We start from the raw sequence: 20869 nt of genomic DNA, 5'->3' as shown, positions 1-20869 counted from the left end.
TCTGGATTACCACTATTTTGCACAGGTGATTTGATCAGTTTCACTGCCTTAGTAATTACCACAGTCGTTTCATCTGAGGGAAATCTTGAAAACATGACCTGTTGGTGCGCCTTGAGGACTGGAGTTGAGAAACACTGGTCTAAGCACTAGCTGGTCTTCACCTAGAAACTAGCCTTGTAAAACCATAAGTAGCAGATAAGTTGCAGAGGTGATCTATGAAAGCTAAGTTCAGAAAAGGGGTTAAGAGTTTAACTTGTGGGGCGGCTGACAACAGTGACAGTGAAAGGAGCAAATCTGTTTGTAGGCATGGTGCTGGGGGTATCATTTGGTGGGGTGAACATTATTAACTATGCAAGTAGCAAGATGTAAAAACTCTGAGCTAGCATCACTCAGCTGGAGATAGAGCCATTTGGAAGGTGGGGAGGGAGCAGTGTGAGTAACTGCTCTGACTTATCCAATTGCATGTGTACAATTCAGCTTTAAATATTGAGCTCTGTAAACAGGCAATAGGAGTTGAGAAAAATCTAAATGCATAAAAAAAGTTTAAATTCTCTACCTTATAGCTGTAATAAGAATATAGAGTATTCATAGTGCATTCGTTTATATTTAGCTGACTAAATGTAATAAATAGATAATACATTTAAAGTGATTGTAAAGGATGTTTTTTTTTCTTTATGTTAAAATAACAAACATGTTATACTTACCTGCTCCTCTTTCTCTAATCTAGAGGAGGAGGAGCGCTCCTGGCTCCTCCTGCCTTGTACTCACGCAAGCTCAATCCCAAGCTGCACTGTGTGTGCCAATAGCTCCTGCTGCTCTCATTGAATCCAGTGAGAAGGGAGAAAGCGAGCTGCGCTGTTGCTCTTGGGCACAACGCTGGATCGAGATCGGGCTCAGGTAAGTATTTATGGGGGGCAGGGGGGGGGGCCTACACCTAAAAGGCTTTTTACCTTAATGCATGCATTAAGGTAAAAAAAAAAAACCTTCAGTCTTTACAGCTACTTTAATGGTATTTATAGTAATGATCAAAAAGCAATTATATATAAAACCATCATACATTCACTTTAAATGTTTTCTATTGTAGCTTGCCAGTCTTTAGATGACGTGCCTGCATTAGATATTTTTTCAGGCTGTTTTCACCTTTTATTTTTACCTAGTAACCCACAACTCACTTCCTGCACTAGGGTGGCTATGCTCACACCTCCACCGTATCCATGGAGGGAGCCAGGGTTGTCACCCAAGCTGAGCGTCAAACATGTCTTTTCTCTTCATCTTCTCTAGTACTTTACACAACAAACATAACATTGTTTTTGTTTCATGATCATATCACGGGACGCGACAATAGGTATTTTCTGCACTTGCTAGACATGTTTTTAGCCTGAAAATGAAAGGTAATGCAGCCATCACTTCTAAGTACTAGTAATCTGCAATATATTAAAATGTTATTCTTGGATTTAGTTATCATTTAATGCATTGACACTCATTGTACTAGAACTTTTATATAGATTTTGTTTTAGAACAAGCTTTTAAAAAGTGGAAACTCTCTTTCAAATATTTAGGTATTGTTGAAGCTAATTGCTTAACTTCTGAGAAAACAAAGAAAACAAACACAGCAGTGGAAAAAGTCTTGCTCAAAACAAGTTCATTTTACTAAGTCAATATACGTCACCGATTCCAAAAAACATGAACGTTGATGGAAGTACAAAGTCAGCTTTAATGATTTTCAGTAGCTGGAGCAGTGCAATATTTATTGAATCTGAAAAGCTGTATGAAGATTGAGAAGCGCTACTTTCAGCAGGCATATACACAGCCAGTGCTACCTACATCACTGGGCCCCTCTAATATGTCCGACACAGCAAAAACATACAACAACTTACAATCTACAATTATTTTAAAAGTTTATGAATCATACCAAATATGTTGATTATGGTCAAGCGTTGCAAAAAGCATTATTTAAATGCAGTGTCAATTTTGGCAGCAAATTTCGATTTAGATTTAGTCTTATGCCCTGTACACACGGTCGGATTTTCCGATGGAAAATGTGTGATAGGACCTTGTTGTCTGAAATTCCGACCGTGTGTGGGCTCCATCACACATTTTCCATCGGAATTTCCGACACACAAACTTTGAGAGCTTGCTATAAAATTTTCCGACAACAAAATCCGTTGTCGGAAATTCCAATCGTGTGTACACAAATCCGATGCACAAAGTGCCACGCATGCTCAGAATAAATTAAGAGATGAAAGCTATTGGCTACTGCCCCGTTTATAGTCCTGATGTACGTGTTTTACGTCACCACACCAACAACTTTGTGTGACCGTGTGTATGCAAGACAAGTTTGAGCCAACATCTGTCGGAAACAATCCATGGATTTTGTCGTCGGAATGTCCGATCGTGTGTACGGGGCATTAGTCTTAGGACTAAAATGGCATTTTAGTTTTAGTCCCATTTTAGACTTCTGTAATTGTTTTAGTTTTAGTCGTATTTAGTCGACCAAATCTCCAGTACATTTTAGTCGACTTTCATTAACATTAGCATTCATTAACATTTCTCTACAATTTCCAAACTCATTATATACTGCTGGAGTGAAAAATCTCATATGTTATTATTTAAGGTACTGAGGTATGAACATGCACTAAAGGCCAGTGTTAATTTTGAAGACAAATTTCAATTTAGTTTTAGCCTTAGTCTTTTGACTAAAATGCCATTTTAGTTTTAGTTGTATTTTAGTCATCTCAATTGTTTTAGTTTTAGTCGTATTTTAGTCGACTAAAATAGTATTAATTTAGTCGACTAAAATGTTTAGTAATGTAAAATGTGTAGTCATTTTAGTTGATGAAATTAACACTGTTTAAATGTATTATTTATTTGTTTGCCAGCAGTAGCATCAAATATTCATTGTGCATTTTTTATTTCTAATATAATTATTTTCTTTCTAAACTTCTTTCTTTTTCAGATATACAAATAGGGCTTGAAGAGCAAATAAATAATCTTTCTTCATTAATTTAGGGCCAAAATGTATTCTGCTACATTTCTTTGGTGAAAATAACTCAAATCAGTGTATATTATTTAGTCTGTAGAAAAGGTATAGAGTCCACAAACTATAGTATATATCGGAAAATTGATTAATCCTGATGTACTGACGACCTATCTCATTCCTTGAGGCCCAAAAATGTCAGGATAGTACAGATTTAACCACTTAAGGACTGAGCCTCTTTCTGAGATTTGTTGTTTAGTTAAGTTAAAAAGTTAAAAACAGTTTTTTTTTTTGCTAGAAAATTACTTAGAACCCCCAAACATTATATAACAACAACATAACAACGATATTCCTCCTCAAAGTACCAACCCAAAACTGCGGTGGGCGGTCCGTAAGTAGTTAAATGACTCCTTTTTGGAAAGTAGACAGTCCAAGGTATTTAGTAAGAGCAATGGCAAGTTTTTTTAAGTTGTCATTTTTTTGTCATAAGTTTTTGGAAAATAAAGGAATTAAAAAATGTTTTTTTTTTGTTTTTTTTTATTTTACATACTGTCACCAATACAGTACAGCATCATCATATAACAAGCGTGGCGGTGACCAGGTACACTGACTTGTGAGAGTGTGGAAAAAAAAAATCTTTTTTTTTTTTTTTTTTTTAATTTTATTTATTTTTTTATATTTTATTTTTTACGATTTATTTTAACACCTTCAGCAGAGCAATATAATATTAACATAGTAACATTGTACTACTCTGGGAATGTGATCAGTACTTTTTTTTTTATACGATATGGTTGCACCTAGCAGCGCATTGCATTGCTATATGCAAGCATTTTAGTGAATGAAATTAATTGTCCTATTGCCTTGCTTCCCCTCCCTTGTGTACAGGTCTTTGCATTCCTCACTACACTACTCTGCATATACTAAGTTACTTTGCTTGTGTTTGGGTACTGGGTACAAGCTTCTGTCTCGGTGTATTGCTGGGCTTGAAAGACATAGGGATGTGATGTTTGTTAAAGATCCTTCAGAGTTTTTATAACACTCCAGCTACATACAGTATGAGATGACTATATTACTCAGTTTGTTCTGCTTCTTTGCTCAGCTCAATGGTCATTTGTGTGTGCGCTTGCAAATGGTTTAACTGAATCCCAATCTGGGTAGATACAAACTCACTCCTGAGCTGTTGGTGTTCTTTGTCTTTAGACTCTGTGTTTGTTGTTGCCATCTCAGTCTAATGTAGCACAAATGTTTTCAACACTACAGAACAAGTCCAGCTGACTAACTACTACTAGCAGGGCCAGTGCTAAACTATTTTGCGCCCTAGGCAAAATCAGCTACTTGCACCCCCTTTCCCCAAAAAATAAAATAAAGTTTGCAAATGCAAACAGTGAAGGGAGGCTTTCTCACTTCCTTACCAATGTTAGCTCCCTGTGGAGACTGACTGGGGAGCTGGGAGGAAGTGATGTTGTGTGCAGCATGGCTTTCACAGCACCTTGACCTCTTCTTTACAGATTAGCTCAGGTTTGCAGGCAACGGCTTCATCACCAGCCAACATCATCCTATCCTGCAGCGGTGTGTGGAATGTTGATGCAATGTGTGGGGATCAGGGCAGCCATCTGAAATTTTGGGGCCCCTTACACAGCTTTAGGCCTGACCCCACTGGGCCTGAACCCCCCTGGGCCTGACCCCCTTACATCAGAGTTTACGTCTTCATTAGGGTCCCCAAAGTTTCCTCCCCTACATCAGGATCTCCAGAGTATCCCTTCCTTTCATCAGTGTCCCCAGAGTCACCCCCCCTTACATCGGGGGCCCAAGAGTCACCTCTCCTTAACTTAGGGTCCCCATAGTTCTCGCTTCTTACTTTATGTTCCCCAAAGTTCGCCCACACATCAGAGACCCCACTTTCATTAGGGTCCCCAAAGTCTCCCCTTGCATTAGGGTCCCAAAGTCACCCCTTACATCAGGGTCCCCATAGCCTTCCCTTACATCAGGGTCCCCCAGAGTTCCCCCTTACATCAGACCCCACCAAGGTGGCACTTCTGCACAAGCAGGAATGCTGTCTCCTCCTACGGTAACAGTCTTTAACAGTTCCTAACTCAAACATAACAGTCCTTTCTGCTCCACTACAACTGCCTTTTGTAGTTCTTCAACATTGAGCTTCTGGTCTCTCACTAAACTCTCTGATTCACTGACTCTGAATCCCTTGAGCTCCTCCAAGGTTGGCGGTGGTATCTCCCTCAAGCATCACCCCTGCTTCTCTGCTGAGTCCCTAGCTTGGCACTTCAGATACTTCTCAAGCTTCACCCCTGCCTTGATACACAAGGCTGCTCTACAAGCGTCACCTCTGCTGGTTGGGACCATGACTTGGTCACCGCCTGAAGTTTCACGATTCTCCACCGTGCCCGTTCGGTGAGAATATTGTTCCGGTGCTTTCTTTAGTTACTCACTGTGGTCCCTGGTAAAGGTGGTTGGTCCCTTTGTGGCGACAACTTCCCTTCTACCTCCAACCACTGACAGGATCTCTAGCCGACAGAACCGTCACTTTTGGTTGGACTGCAAGCCGCAGCCCCAACAGTGTGCTGCCCTCTTACTTCTGGATAGGCCCTCACACAGCCAGACAGCCAGATGCCCCAGAGATAGGCCCAATCTCCAGCCTAGCAGCTCGGGGCGTACGACACGCATCCACCAAGGCAGCCGTCCAGGTGGCACAGAACATAGATCACCTGACCTCACCCAAATATATAGGTTCTCCTAGCAGGCCAAGGAATTCAAAAAAACCCCTGCCCATTGGCTGAGATACCCATATACCCATAACCTGACCTTGGGTTGCTCTTCTCATATCCAGTACCAAGCACCTGGCCACCTAGTGGTAAAAGAGAAAGGTGCAACAAGGCCAAACCTAGGGAGAAATCAATAGATCTCTATCAATCAACCAAGATAACTACTCTTGGCAAGTAAATTTGTGAGGCACTGCCTGACTAAAACCCAGGGTGCTACATCTATATATAAAATATACAATATATATATATATATATATATATATATATATATATATATATATATATATATATATATTTAGACAAATCCATTACCTGTTTTTCCCTCTTAGAAATATCTTCTAAGGTCTTCTTAAGTGTCTTCAGTTCACTGGTGATCACTTCTACGTAGTTGCTGGTTTTATCTTTTTCCTCTTTTGCTTCTCGCTCTGTAAAGTCTAGCTCCGATTTTATAGACAGTAACCTCTTTTCGGTCTTGCCTTTAACTTTCTCAAGTTGTTCCACAGATTTGTTCAGCTTTTCAATAGTTTTATATTGTTCCAGTGTTTTAATCTAGAGACACATGCACTTGATTATAATCTTTTTACTATTTTTACTACTGATAGAGAATGCAAAAATTTCACAAAGAAACAAAAAACCTGGGATATATACGTGCTGACCGATGCCAAATCAGCCAATCACTTTTATTTTATCATTACAAGGTATACTTTTATCTGCACCTCTGCATTCACTATGTTACTGTTAGGGAATGCCATGGTACGCTGAAACTCATCATAAGCCAGTTTTCTCCTGTCTAATGTTACCCTGACCTCTAGTGTTCTATATGTGGATTTCAAGCTAGTAGGAACACAATAATAGTAAATTATATTTTCTTTAGTCTGTTAGAGTATCATGCAGCGGTTATGACACAGATGTGGTAGGGTGTTTGCTGATTTGGTAAGGTACAAATAATTATCACATATGTTGCATCTTAAATATATACTTATATAGCAATTATAAGTAAAATGCAAATAAAGTTTTTTTTTGGACAAAGTCATACAAACACAGTAAAATAACAGTCTAATGCCCTGTACACACGACCGGTTTTCCCGTCAGAATAAACCCTGAAGGTTTTTCCGACAGAATTCCGCTCAAGCTGTCTTGCATACACACGGTCACACCAAATTCCAACCGTCCAGTAAGCGGTGACGTACAACACGTACAGCGGGACTAGAAAACGGAAGTTCAATAGCCAGTAGCTAATAGCTTCCGTCTCGTACTTGCTTCAGAGCATGCGTCGTTTTTGGTACATCGGAACAGCATACAGATGAGCGGTTTTCCCGATAGGAATTGGTTCCGTCGGAAAAATTTAGAACATGTTCTCTTTCTAGGTCTGTCAGAATTTTGGACGTAAAAAGTCCGATGGGGCATACACACGATCATAATATACGATGAAAAGCTCCCGTCTGACTTTTTCTGTCGGACATTCCGCTTAGGTGTACACGGCATAACAGTGTGGTACATCATTTCACCAATGACTCCATTATACCACACATGACAGAATATCAGATTGTCAGCAGATTACCAAATGCCATGGTAGAACATGTAGGATTTGCCCAATAATCAATAATATTGGTGATGTGATGTACTACAGCGCCTAAAAAGTCCCACTTTTTTGGTAGTTTAGTTGTGTATTAAAAAAAGAAACAACATTTATTTTCAACCACATTTTGCAATGGTCTTTTCCTTTTAATCTACAATAAACAATGACTGGATAAAACTAACAAATATTTTTACAGTCGATGGTAAACCTAACCAAATAAACTTTAGTTTGCTAAAGTGCTCTGAATATAAACAAATTCCATTATATATACTGTATATATATACAGTATATATACATATTGCTCGCATTGAACAATACATATTAAACAATGGACCATACCTGCGCAATGAATGACTACTTGTAGTCTCTACTAAAAGCCTGTGTGATTATACGTGGCACAGTTGGGAGATGTGGACAGAGCATTGTTACCCTACAATGGGAAGCACCTGAACAAGGACTTTCATAGCAGGATCACCAAGTATTATTAATTAAAGCTGCAATTATTTTAGTAAATGCAAACTGCTAAATACTTTTTTTTCATCAGCAGTATTTGTGACTTCTATCAGTGTCTGATTAAAACTACTTGCCGACCAGCCGCCGTCGTTATACTGCGGCAGGTTGGCTCCCCTGTGCGAATCGCCGTAGCTCTACTGCAGCCTCTTTAAGGAGTATAGGGGGCGCGTGCGTGCCTGCCACGTGACGTCAGAGCATATGCGTGTGTCCGATGGCCGCGTTGTCTGCCGGCGGCCCGCGATCGCTCCTCAGAGAGACAGAAAGTGGATCTGTCAATGTAAGCAGACAGATCCCTATTCTGTCAGAGAAGTAGAGAGAGATCTGCTGTTCCTAGTGATTGGGAACAGTGATCTCTCTCTACTCCCTGTCAGTACACTGCCCCCACAGTTAGCAACACATCCCTAGGGAACACCTAACCCCTTGATCGCCCCCTAGTGTTAACCCCTTCCCTGCCAGAGACATTTACACAGTAATCAGTGGCTATTTTTAGCTCTGATCGCTGTATAAATGTCAATGGTCCCAAAAAATGTCAAAAGTGTTCGATCTGTCCACTGCAATCCCACTAAAAATCACAGATCACCGCCATAATAGTAAAAAGAAAAATAATAATAAAAATGCCATAAATCTATTCCCTAACTTTTGCGCAAACCAATCAATATAGGCTTATTGTGATTTTTTTACCAAAAATATGTAGAAGAATACATATTGGCCAAAACTGATGAAGAAATTTGTTTTTTCACATTTTTTTTTTTTTTTTGGTATTTATTATAGCAAAAAGTAAAAATGTTTTTTTTCAAAATTGACAGTCTTTTTTTGTTTATAGCGCAAAAAAGAAAAACCAGTTAGAGCGACGCAGTGCCGTATCCCAAACTGAGCATGTGCAGAGTGCCCCCAAGGCTCTGTACTATCAGCAGATGGATTGTGGACTGTGGAAAAAGGGGAGGATCAGATAAGGCAGGATCAAACAGCCTTTTTACACAATGCAGAGGATTAACCCCTTAGGTTTCACAGTGATTATAACAAGCATGCTTTACTGCATCTACAGACTGATTTTACTGTTGTGGGTTTAGTATCACTTTAAATAAAATAAGATCAAATTGAATCCCAGCTAGGCAAATGCTTGTGACATTTGTCCAGCAGATTTTTTTATACATAGACCATTTTAAGTTAGTGACTGTATACTATAGAACTGCCTTCATACACTTCTTACATGGCAAACAAGTCTGCCTAAAACGTAAAAAAAAAAAAAAAAACATTTTGGCTCGAGCTAGACTTTAAAGGAAACTATGGTATGAATTTAACCCGGCTTCTTCACAGCTGGAGCACAAACAATCCAGATGCACTTCTGCATGCCTTACTTCTCTTGTTGACTGCTTTGGCCATAGCCAACACCAGTGGGGGTTTTGGTCTAATGTCATTTTCAGTGTTAAAACCAGAACTAGTTTCCTCATTTTTGGGCTTACAGAAAAGTTTTAAAATATACCTTGTATGTGTACTCAGACTGGTCTGGAGTGGTAAGTGGGGTACCCCAAGGTTCTGTCTTGGGACCAATTCTGTTTAATTTATTCATAAATTATATAGAGGATGGGATAAATAGCTCAATCTCAGTTTTTGCGGACAACACAAAAATAAGCAGAGCAATACCTTCACAGAAGGATATCGAAATTTTACAGGAAGACCTGAATAAAATAATGGGGTAGGCAACTACAAGGCAGATGAGATTTAATGTGGAGAAATGTAAAGTAATGCACTTGGGGGCTAAAAACATAAAAGAAAACTACTCACTAGGGGGGAGTCAAGGATTGAGAAAGATCTGGGGGTCCTAGTAGAAGACAGACTGAGCAATAGCATGCAATGTCAAGCTGCAGTTACCAAAGGGGTATATACTCCAGGGATAAAACTATAATCGTGCCACTTTATAAAACTCTGGTTCGGCGACATCTAGAGTATTCCGTCCAGTTCTGGTCACCAGTCCTAAGAAGGGATGTGCTGGAGCTGGAGAGACTCCAAAGAAGGGCAACTAAATTAAAAAGTGGATTGGAGGGCCTCAATTAAAAGGAACGACTAGAAGCACTACATTTATTCTCGCTGGAGAAGAGATGCTTGAGAGGGGACATGATAGTGATCTACAAATACCTCAATGGTGCTCTTAGAATAGGAAAAAAACAATTCAGTCTCAGGGAGTGTAAGAGAACACGAGGCCACACAATGAGACTGGAGGAGAAGCGCTTCAGCCTTAAGCTGCACAGGGGGTTTTTCACTGTTAGGGCGACAAGGATGTGGAACTCTCTTCCACAAGTGGTGTTGTCAAGGGGAGCATTGATATTTTTAAAAGACTCTTGGACGTGCATCTTAAGACCCCTTTCACACTGAGGGCGTTTTTCAGGCGTTTTAGGGCTAAAACTAGTGCCTGTAAAGAGCCAGAAAAACACCTCCCTTGCCACCCCCAGTGTGAAAGCCGGAGTGCTTTCACACTGGGGTGGTGTGCTTGTGGGACGTTCTGAAAAGTTCTGCAAGCAGCATCTTTGGGGCAGTTTGGGAGCGGTGTATACACCGCTGCCAAAATGCCCTGCCCATTGAAATGAATGGGCAGCGCTGCTGAAGGACCTGCAAAGCACCTGCCAAAGCGCCTGCAAAGCGTTTTAGCAGGGCTGCAACACAGGCGATTTCAACCCTTTATTTGGCCGTTAGTGGGAGTTAAAAGCGCCTTGCTAGTGGCCAAAAGGTGCCACTAAACTGACGGTAAAGCGCCGCTAAAACTAGCAGCGCTTTACCCCTAACGCCGGGTGCTTTCGGTGTGAAAGTAGCCTAAAGAACACAATATACAGGGGGTATGGGAAATGATATCGACAATGACACACACACCTACACAGGTTGAACTGGATGGAGTATTGTCTTTATTCAACCTTACCAACTATGTAACTATACCTGTACATAAACCATTTGTAAAAGTATAAACACCAACTACTCATAGGAGAAGTACAATGAACTACGTACCTTTAACTCATTAGTGTCTGCGAGTCTGGATTTAAGCTCAGTGACGGATTGCTGAGCCGCACCTAATTCTTTTTGCAACCTCTCCACCTTCTTCTGCAAAGTTCGGACTGTCAGGTTGGCCTCATCTCTCTCCACTGCCAGAGCTGTGCGGACTTGTTTTTCTTCTTCTAACTGGGCGATTTTTTTCCTCAGGAGCTCCATATGAAGTTCTTTGCTTTCAAACTTTTCTTTCTGGGCTTTTAACTGAATAAGATTGATTATAGTTAATTTATCATCCACTAATATGCCTAAAATGCTTACCTTTATCCCGAGGCTAATTAATTGTACCCCAGGTTCTGGCCAGCAAATATATTATATCCCCAATGATCACTGTTTGTAACACCACAGAAACATAGAAAAGTGATAGCAGAAAAAGACCAAGTGGTCCATCAAGTCTTCCACAATGATATATTTATGCAGAGTGTGGATTTATGTTTGTCCCAAGCATGTGTAGCTGCTAGTAGAAAGGGATCCCCCACCCTGCACAGCCAGGCACACCGCATTTTCACAGCCATAGGTGTGTGCAGCCTATTGCACTAGGGTGTGCACCCCAAAGCTCAAACACATTTACATTTTTTTTCTTTTACATTTTTAAGTGCCCTGTTGGGGGGCTTTGGTGAAATGTCAGGGGTCTAAACAGACCCATGATGTCTCACATTTAAGACTGATCCTCAGCTGCACAGATGAATGAACAGGAAGCACTTACAGGCTTCCTATTAATGTGCAAAGTGAAGTATAGTAAACACAGTTTACTATACTTTAGTGATGAATAGACACAGGACACAGCAGCGATGGGTACTGATTGCTCACTGTGTTCATTCAGAACAGGAAGGGGTCAGTAAATGACATATTTACCAGCCCCTTCCCCCTGATCCCCCTGCAGCACAGCTGGAGGGAGGAAGATGAAGAGAAGCTGGCAGTACTGCACGGGGAGGAACAAGAGGATCAGTGTCTGCAATAAGGCAGTACAGCTGGGCCCCCCTTTTAAACTGATAGGACCTGGGCCCGGTATAGGAGGACCAGTTGTACTGCCTTTTCAGTGGCCCTGGTGCACAGTTTGATTAGGGTGTGCCCAGGCACACTTGGCACACGCCCATGCGTGTGAGTATGGGTATAGTGGCAGAGAAAAGAGGATTTCAATGAACATAGCGGCTAGCACAAGGAATACTTCTCAATTCAATGTAAGTATGGTTCCTGGTGCTGATTAAAAAAAAAAAAAAAAACTAAACTTAAAGTATAACCAAAGATAAAAAAAAAAAAAATTTGGACAGGGTGGAGATGGATTTGAACACTGGTCAGTTTTTATTGCTGTCTGTGCCCCTGTTAAGGAGATCCACACTCTCTATTTGGCCTGTGTACCATTTTCATTGAAAGTGAAAGTTAAAGAAAATCCCAAATGTCGGGTTTTCCCCAGAACAGTAATAGAGGTGAAATCTTCCAATGAAGACACTAGTTCTGGTGACCTGGGGGTCCCCAAAAAATCCCCTTAATTTGCAGGGATTTCATCCCACTTCCTGTTTGGCTATGGGACAGGAAGTGAAGGGAAATCTCCACAATGAGACAGAGATGGCAAAAAAAAAAAATCTGGCGGGTTATAACCCTCCCTTGCTGTGTCCAAAATGAAAAATAAAGTTTTGCCTATACTTCTACTGTAACAAAAAAAACACTGTACAAATATGATACATTTGCATAGTCAAAACATTAAAGTGCCAAATTTTGTCTGGTTGGTTCCTATGATTGTCAGCACCATCTAACAACTATAATGCAGTTTTTTTTCTGATTGGGGTATTTTAAAAATATGACATTTTTTTTTTATTGGGGGCTTCCCTTGAGCAAATTGTGCAAATGTTTCTCCCATTGATTAGCTGTCATTTTTATAAATAAACCCCAAAGTGTTTTTAACTATTAAATAGGAAGCAATGACATTCCTCTCTTGTAGACAGATGTGCAAACACAAAATCCAAAGAACTGTATAGCTACTCCTACACAGATTCCATCCTCTGTTAACCATACATACATGTGAATTTGGGGGTGCTGTAAGAGCACCTGCAAGCAGCGCCATAAGCTTATGGGCACCGGTGATTAGGATGTGCCCAGGCACACCCATCACACCCACAGCACATTTTGAAGCAAGGAACAGTCCAGTGCTTTGTTTTTGTATTTTTATTAGGGGGTTTAACTTGGGTAAGGAGAAGGGAAATATGGGACGCCCTGTACAGCTATTCACACTCTTCAGCTTCCTCCAGCACAACTCTTGCTTGAAGCACTACAACTCCCAGGACCACCTGGCACTGCTGGATAGGTGGAAATGCCCTTTACAAGCAGGGACAGCGGGCCCCTTGTTTGTGTAGCAAAGTCCCAGTGCCCTGCTGTCCTCCGATTGCTACTGATGCCAGCACCACCTCTTCAGGCATTGCCAGCCCACCTGACTGCAGCTGCCCCTTTCCCCAGCCCAGTTGGCTAAACGTACACAGTCCTCCCAGACTGACTCTGCATCCATCTCAGACTGCTCTCACCCAGTCCTCTTAGGCTGCCTCTCAGTCCTCGCTGACTGTAACACTCACCAGCCCACCTGGCTGTCTTCCTCCCTGGAGATTTGCCCGGCAGTGTCCACCTCCTGCCGTCCTTCTCCTGCTCCTGTGGCTCAGATCAGGACACCCCTGTATGTCGTGAAGCGGGTCCCTTCTGTACCTGAGCTCCCAGATCCGAGGTCACCCCCCTCCCCCCCAAGACTAGGGGGGCTACCCTCAAGGGTCTCCGACAGCCTCCTAACACTCCATCTCCAGCTTCCACCCGAACTCCACTGACCCAGCTGGCCTGACCCTGAGCATTTGAGGGCACATGCCCCCTGCCAACCTATCTGTTGGGGATTGGTCAGGGCCCTCAAAATACTCCAGACAGCTCCACCTCGCCTCCTCTCAAATTCTTCTGGAAGTTTCCAGCAAGTTCCAGAAGTAGGGGGAGGTCTCAAAAAGGCTGCCTGTGAGTCATACAGCCCTCCCTAAGTCACTCACCCTGACCCAGAAAAAAAACACAGGTTTGGCTGTCAGCCAAGCCTAAACAATTTTCCTACACTAACAAAAACCTATTCTAGCACAGTAGAGGGTGCTACACATGTTTGAGTTCACTTAATATTGACAGACTCCCTACCTCATCCGCATCAACTCCTCTTAGAAATAATCTTAGAAATAATAGCTTAAATAATCTATAATAGGTTAGAACAGGGGTACTCATCCCGAGCTCCCTGATGTGGCCCGCAACCTCAAACCAGGGCTGCACATGCCCATGCCCTGGGATGACGGGACAGCAAAGCCCAGATCACCATTAATGACTTGCCGACCCACCATCACAGAGCATGAGAGTGCATTCAGCTAACGCCAGAAGCAGAGAAAGCAGGTGGCCATGGAGGAAGCAGGAGCCGCATAAGCAAATACTTCCTCTATAGGCTAACTCCTGTCCCAGGTGGAGTCATACCAAGTGCACTTTGCCTAGGACCTTTCTAGCAGCCTGGAGAGTGATGCCAGCTGAAGGTGGAAGAGGAAAAGCTCAGTGTATTAAACATCACATACAGTGCATTTTTGCAATGGGCATATTAGCACTGATTAAAATTGGCTTTAAAGCTGCTTTCACACTGATCCACAGGTGCAGCGCAATTTACCTGCGTCTTTCCTGTGGGTTATCTGCACCGAGCTATAGACTTCTATTATATCTTGCAGGAGTTTTGGTGTGCTTTTAGAAAGTGCACCACTCCCACAAGATTTAATAGAAGTCCATTGCTCAAAGCAGCTAAACCACAGGAAAGCCGCAGGTGCACTGTGCTGCACCAGCCGTGCAGGTAAACTACAGCACATCAGTGTGATATAGGGGGCTCAGGACAGTAAGGACTTGCTTACATTTGCAGTTTGGGACGTGGTTAAATACTATAGTTCATTTTGGCCCACAACTGGTTACCAAATCACTTAAAGAGGAAATAAACCCTGGTGGGTTTTTCTTCTTTTCTTCTTCCATGCAAAGTAAAGGCATAATGTGCTAGTATGCATACTAGCACATTATGTGACACTTACCTGCAAACGAAGCCCACGTCGTCCCCACTGCAGGCCGCATCTATTTTCACCCATCTTCTTTCCGGGGCCGCAGACTCTGGCTCTGTGACTGGCCAGAGCCGCATGACATCACTCCCATGCATGCGCGCGGGAGCTGCCGGGCATGGCACACTCGTCTGAAGAAACGGCATGGGCAGCTGTTCCTTCAGAGCCCATGCGCCAATGACATCATCGGCGCAGTAAACAGTAAATATCTCCTGAACAGCGCACGTTTAGGAGATATTTACAGTACCTATAGGTAAGTTTTATTCTACAACTTACACAGGGAGGTTTACAACCTACAACTTAAACAGGGAGATTTACAATCTATTTAAGTGGCCCCTCGCTCTTCAAAAGGTTGAGCACCCCTGGTTTAGAACAGATCCTTGCTAAATTGAGGTTATGTCCTCATGTTCTTGATCTTAGTTTCATATTGTCCGAATCACATGTGGTTTCCCCCACCGCTCCTATGTGAACCCAGGCTTGTCATAGTGACTTCAGCCTGGGTTCACACAGAAGCAGTGCAGGAATCCAAATGCGATTCGGACAGGAATTGCACCACATTCTTGTTTTCAATTCGCATGCGATTCTTTGCAGTGCAATTCTTTGCAGTGCAATTTGAGCCCATGCATTTTGTAATATTAAATTCAATTGAATTGATTATTTTAGGCAAAAAAGGTCTTTTTTACTGTCACTTTAAGGCCTGCAGTAATGAACACCACAGTGAACAGGTATTAGGTACCTAATACAAACTGTACACAACTGCACTTTAATAAGTTGAACACTGTGGATAAGAAACCGTAAAGACTCACTGGAAAGATGTATTATGTAATTATAGCACAAAGTGATAGTATCAGCAATAGTTGCTTAACTATACTTTTTTTTTATTATAGTAGTAGTGGAAGCAACATATGATGCTTCCATGTGTCAGCAATATTAAAATCACTGAGAGGTCATGTAAACTGAGCTAAATGATTGTAACAAAGACAGTGATATTTACCTTTCTCTGCAGACCATGCGCAAGTGTCTTGTTTTCAACGACAGCATCTGATTCCAGTTTGACCAACTGATCTGCTCGGGCAAGGATGACATCCAGACGCATGTCAAAACCTACATCAGCAGTTATTCTGTCCAGTTTCATCTTTTCAGACAGCTGCTCCAAGAACTTCATGTACTGCAGAAAGTACCAGAGTAATAAAAGTGAAGAAATAAGTTGGAAGGTGTCTGCTGAAATAAAACAGTCGTGTGCGATATCTCTGTATCTTAAAATGATTCACTTTTACCTGATAAGTGAAATGTTCAGCTTATGAGGAATTTACATGTCTGGAAAAATAGCACTCACCACTTAGATAAAAAAAATTATATATATACAGTATCTCTCAAAAGTGAGTACACCCCTCACATTTTTGTAAATATTTTATTATATTTTTTCATGTGACAACACTAAAGAAATGACACTTTGCTACAATGTAAAGTAGTGAGTGTACAGCTTGTATAACAGTGTCAATTTGCTGTCCCCTCAAAATAACTCAACACACAGCCATTAATGTCTAAACCGCTGGCAACAAAAGTAAGTACACCCCTAAGTAAAAATGTCCAAATTGGGCCCAAATAGACATTTTCCCTCCTAGGTGTCATGTGACTCATTAGTATTACAAGGTCTCAGGTGTGAATGGGGAGCAGGTGTGTTAAATTTGGTGTTATCGCTCTCACTCTCATACTGGTCACTGGAAGATCACCATGGCACCTCATGGCAAAGAACTCTCTGAGGATCTGACAAAAAGAATTGTTGCTCTACATAAAGATGGTCTAGGCTATAAGATGATTGCAAAGACCCTGAAACTGAGCTGCATCACGGTGGCCAGGACCATACAGCGGTTTAACCGGACAGGTTCCACTCAGAACAGGCCTCGCCATGGTCGACCAAAGAAGTTGAGTGCACATGCTCAGTGTCATATCCAGAGGTTGTCTTTGGGATATAGACGTATGAGTGCTGCCAGCATTGCTGCAGAGGTTGAAGGGGTGGGGGCTCAGCCTGTCAGTGCTCAAACCATACACTGCACACTGCATCAAATTGGTCTACATGACTATCATCCCAGAAGGAAGCCTCTTCTAAAGATGATCCACAAGAAAGCCCACAAACAGTTTGCTGAAGACAAGCAGACTAAGGACATGGATTACTGGACCCATGTCATGTGGTCTGATGAGACCAAGATAAACTTATTTGGGTCAGATGGTGTCAAGCGTGTGACAGCAACCAGGTAAGGAGTACAAAGACAAGTGTGTCTTGCCTACAGTCAAGCATGGTGGTGGGAGTGTCATGATTTGGGGCTGCATGAGTGCTGCCGGCACTGGGGAGCTACAGCTCATTGAGGGAACCATGAATGCCAACATGTACTGTGACATACTGAAGCAGAGCATGATCCCGTCCCTTCGAAGACTGGGCCACAGGGCAGTATTCCAACATGATAACGAACCCAAACACACCTCCAAGATGACCACTATCTTGCTAAAGAAGCTAAGGGTAAAGATGATGGACTGGCCAAGCATGTCTCCAGACCTAAACCCTATTGAGCATCTGTGGGGCATCCTCAAATGGAAGGTGGAGGAGTGCAAGGTCTCTAACATCCACCAGCTCCATGATGTCATCATGGAGAAGTAGAAGAGGACTCCAATGGCAACCTGTGAAGCTCTGGTGAACTCCATGCCCAAGAGGGTTAAGGCAGCGCTGGAAAATAATGGTGGCCACACAAAATATTGACACATTGGGCCCAATTTGGACATTTTCACTTAGGGGTGTACTCACTTTTGTTGCCAGCGGTTTAGATATTAATGGCTGTGTTTTTGAGTTATTTTGAGGGAACAGCAAATTTACACTGTTATACAAGCTGTACACCCACTACTTTACATTGTAGCAAAGTGTCATTTATTCAGTGTTGTCACATGAAAAGATACAATAAAATATTTACAAAAATGTGAGGGGTGTACTCACTTTTGTGAGATACTGTATACATATAAACTGTATAAACTCTGCTTTTGCTAACAATTTGCAGAAAATATAGGTTGGTTAACCACTTCAGCCCCGGAAGGTTTTACCCCGTTAATGACCAGGCCATTTTTTGCGATACAGCACTGCGTCGCTTTAACTGACAACTGTGCGGTTGTGCGACGCTGTACCCAAACAAAATTAATGTAATTCGTTCCCCACAAATAGAGCTTTCTATTTTTTGCACTATAAACAAAAAAAAAAACGGACAATTTTGAAAAAAAAAAAACAATATTTTTTACTTTCTGCTATAATACATATACAAAAAATATATATAAAAAAAATATAAAAAAATTTATTCATCAGTTTAGGCCAATATGCATTCTGCTACATATTTTTGGTTAAAAAAAATTGCAACAAGCGTATATTTATTGGTTTGCGCAAAAGTTATAGCGTCTACAAAATAGGGGATAAATGTATGGACTTTTAATTTTTTCAATGTTTTTACTGGTAAAAAGATCTGCGATTTTTAGCGGGCCTGCTACATTGCGGCGGACAAATCTAACCCCAAGTGACACTTTTTGGGGACCAGTGACATTATTGCTCATTGCTATAAAAATGCACTGATCAATGTATAAATGACACTGGCAGGGAATAGGTTAACACTAGGTTGCGATTAAGGGGTTAACTGTGTTCCCTGGGTGTGTTCTAACTGTGTGGGGGCTGGGCTGCTTGGGACAACAAACATCACTAGGAACAGTAGATCTCATAGTTGTACCCTGACAGAACGGGGAAACCGCATTGTTTACATAGGCAGATCCCCATTCTGCTTCTCCACGATTGTGAGTGGCCTGCGGACATCAAGTCCGCAGGACCCGCATGTGAGTTCCCGCACCCGCAGTTTAACATGCATGAACCGACGTACGGGTACGACGGTTTGTGCAGGAGAGCCGACCTGCCGCAGTATATATACTGTGGCTGGTCGGCAAGTACTTAATTTGGCTGCTGAGCTAAACATCTCAAAGTCAATGTACAGTACTGTGCAAAAGTTTTAGGCAGGTGTGAAAAATTCTGTAAATTAAGAATGCTTTCAGAAATAGAAGTGTTCATAGTTTATTTTTATCAATTAACAAAATAGAAAGTAAATTAACAGAAGAGAAATCTAAATCAAATCAATACTTGGTGTGACTACTTTTTGGCTTCAAACCAGCATCAATTCTTCTAGGTACTGGAGTTGATTTACTAAAACTCAAGAGTGCAAAATCTGGTGCAGCTGTGCATGGTAGCCAATCAGCTTCTAATTTCAGTTTGTTCAATTAAGCTTTGACTAAAAAAAAACTGGAAGCGGATTGGTTTCTCAGCAGAGCTGTACCAGATTTGCAGTCTCCAGTTTTGGTGGATCAACTCCACAGTGCTTTTGCGCACAGTTTTTGAAGGAACTCAGAAGGTAGGTTGTTCTAAACATTTTGGAAGACTGATCACAGATCTCAAATCCTTCGGTTTCAAAATAAATTTGGGGACAATTACACGCCTCCCTGATGGTATGGCATGATGGTGACGTTTCTGCCTGTATTTCTTAGCATTGAGAACATTATTGATCCTGACCAAATCTCCAACTCCATTTGCAGAAATGCAGCCCCAAACTTGCAATGAACCTCCACCATGCTTTACTGTTGACTGCGGAAACTCATTATTGTACCGCTCTCCAGTCCTTCGGTGAACAAACTGCCTCCTGCTATAGCCAAATATTACAAATTTTGACTTACCAGGCACAAGCACCTGCTGCCATTTTTCTGCCCCCCAGTTCCCATATTTATGCATAGCTGAGTCGCTTCGCCTTGTTTCCACATTGGAGGCTTGGCTTTTTTGGCCGCAAGTCTTCCACGAAGACCACTTCTGGCCAGACATCTGTGAACAGATGGGTGTATCTGGGTCCTACAGGTTTCCACTAGTTCTGTGTCAAGGTTGAAGGGAAGTAAGCATGTGTATTTCATCTACTGCATTAAATTTTCTTGGCTGACCACTGAATCTAGTCCTCAACATTGCCCGATCAATGGTGTCTACAATGCTGAGAAATACAGGCAGAGACATATCCATCATGCCATACCATCAGGGAGGCATGTGACTGGCTCCAAATTAATTCTGCAACAGGACAACAACCCCAAACATGCAGCCAATGTAATTAAGGACTATCTTCAGCAGAAAAAAAAAACGAGTCCTGGAAGTAATGGCATGGCCCCCAGAGAGCCCAGATCTCAACATCTTTGAGTCTGTCTGGAATTTTTTTGAAGGTACAGAAGGATTTAAGGCAGCCTACATCCACAGAAGATCTGTAGGTAGATCTCCTATCTGTAGAGGTTCCTTCAAAAACTGTGTGCACAAGCACTATGTGTACCTTGAAGAATTGATGCTGGTTTGAAGCCAAGGTAGGCACACCAAATATTGAGGGGGAGGAGCCAGGAACATGGACAGGGAACCTGAAAAAAAGAGGATCGGAGCTGCTTTGTGCAAAACCACTGCACAGAGCAGGTAAGTATACCATGTTTGTTATTTAAAAAAAAAAAACAAAAGCTTTAATATCACTTTAAAACATACAGTATACAACCCCAATTCCAAAAATGTTGGGTAAAATCTATATAAAAACAGAATGCAATGATTTGAAAATCTCATAAACCCATATTTTATTCAAAATAGAAAATAGAAAACCTATCAAATGTTTAAACTGAGAAAAATGTACCACTTTAAGGAAAAAAAAAGGTCGTTTTGAAATCGATAGCAGCAACACATCTCAAAAAAGTTGAGGGCAACAAAAAAGCTGGCAAAGTAAGTGGTACTAACAAGAAAGAGCTGGAAGAAAATTTTGCAACTAATTAGGTTAATTGGCAACTGGTCAGTAACATGGCTGGGTATGTTCACTCT

The 20869-nt window shown here is 41.6% G+C and overlaps 1 protein-coding gene across 1 annotated transcript in view; it reads right to left on the bottom strand.

Annotated features, from left to right (window-relative positions):
* The window catches only part of CCDC170 (coiled-coil domain containing 170), a 128711-nt gene that overhangs the window by 22508 nt on the left and 85334 nt on the right, over nt 1–20869 (bottom strand). Inside the window, exons 10-12 of the mRNA XM_073627827.1 lie at nt 15965–16138; nt 10844–11086; nt 6067–6303 (exon numbers count right to left, since the gene is read on the bottom strand). Coding sequence (XP_073483928.1) covers nt 6067–6303; nt 10844–11086; nt 15965–16138 — 654 coding nt within the window. The remainder of the gene's footprint in view (nt 1–6066; nt 6304–10843; nt 11087–15964; nt 16139–20869) is intronic.

Source organism: Aquarana catesbeiana, linkage group LG04 (genome assembly GCF_042186555.1).
Source record: "Aquarana catesbeiana isolate 2022-GZ linkage group LG04, ASM4218655v1, whole genome shotgun sequence".
Taxonomy (NCBI): Eukaryota; Metazoa; Chordata; class Amphibia; order Anura; family Ranidae; genus Aquarana; species Aquarana catesbeiana.
This window is presented reverse-complemented; position numbering and strand designations above follow the sequence as displayed.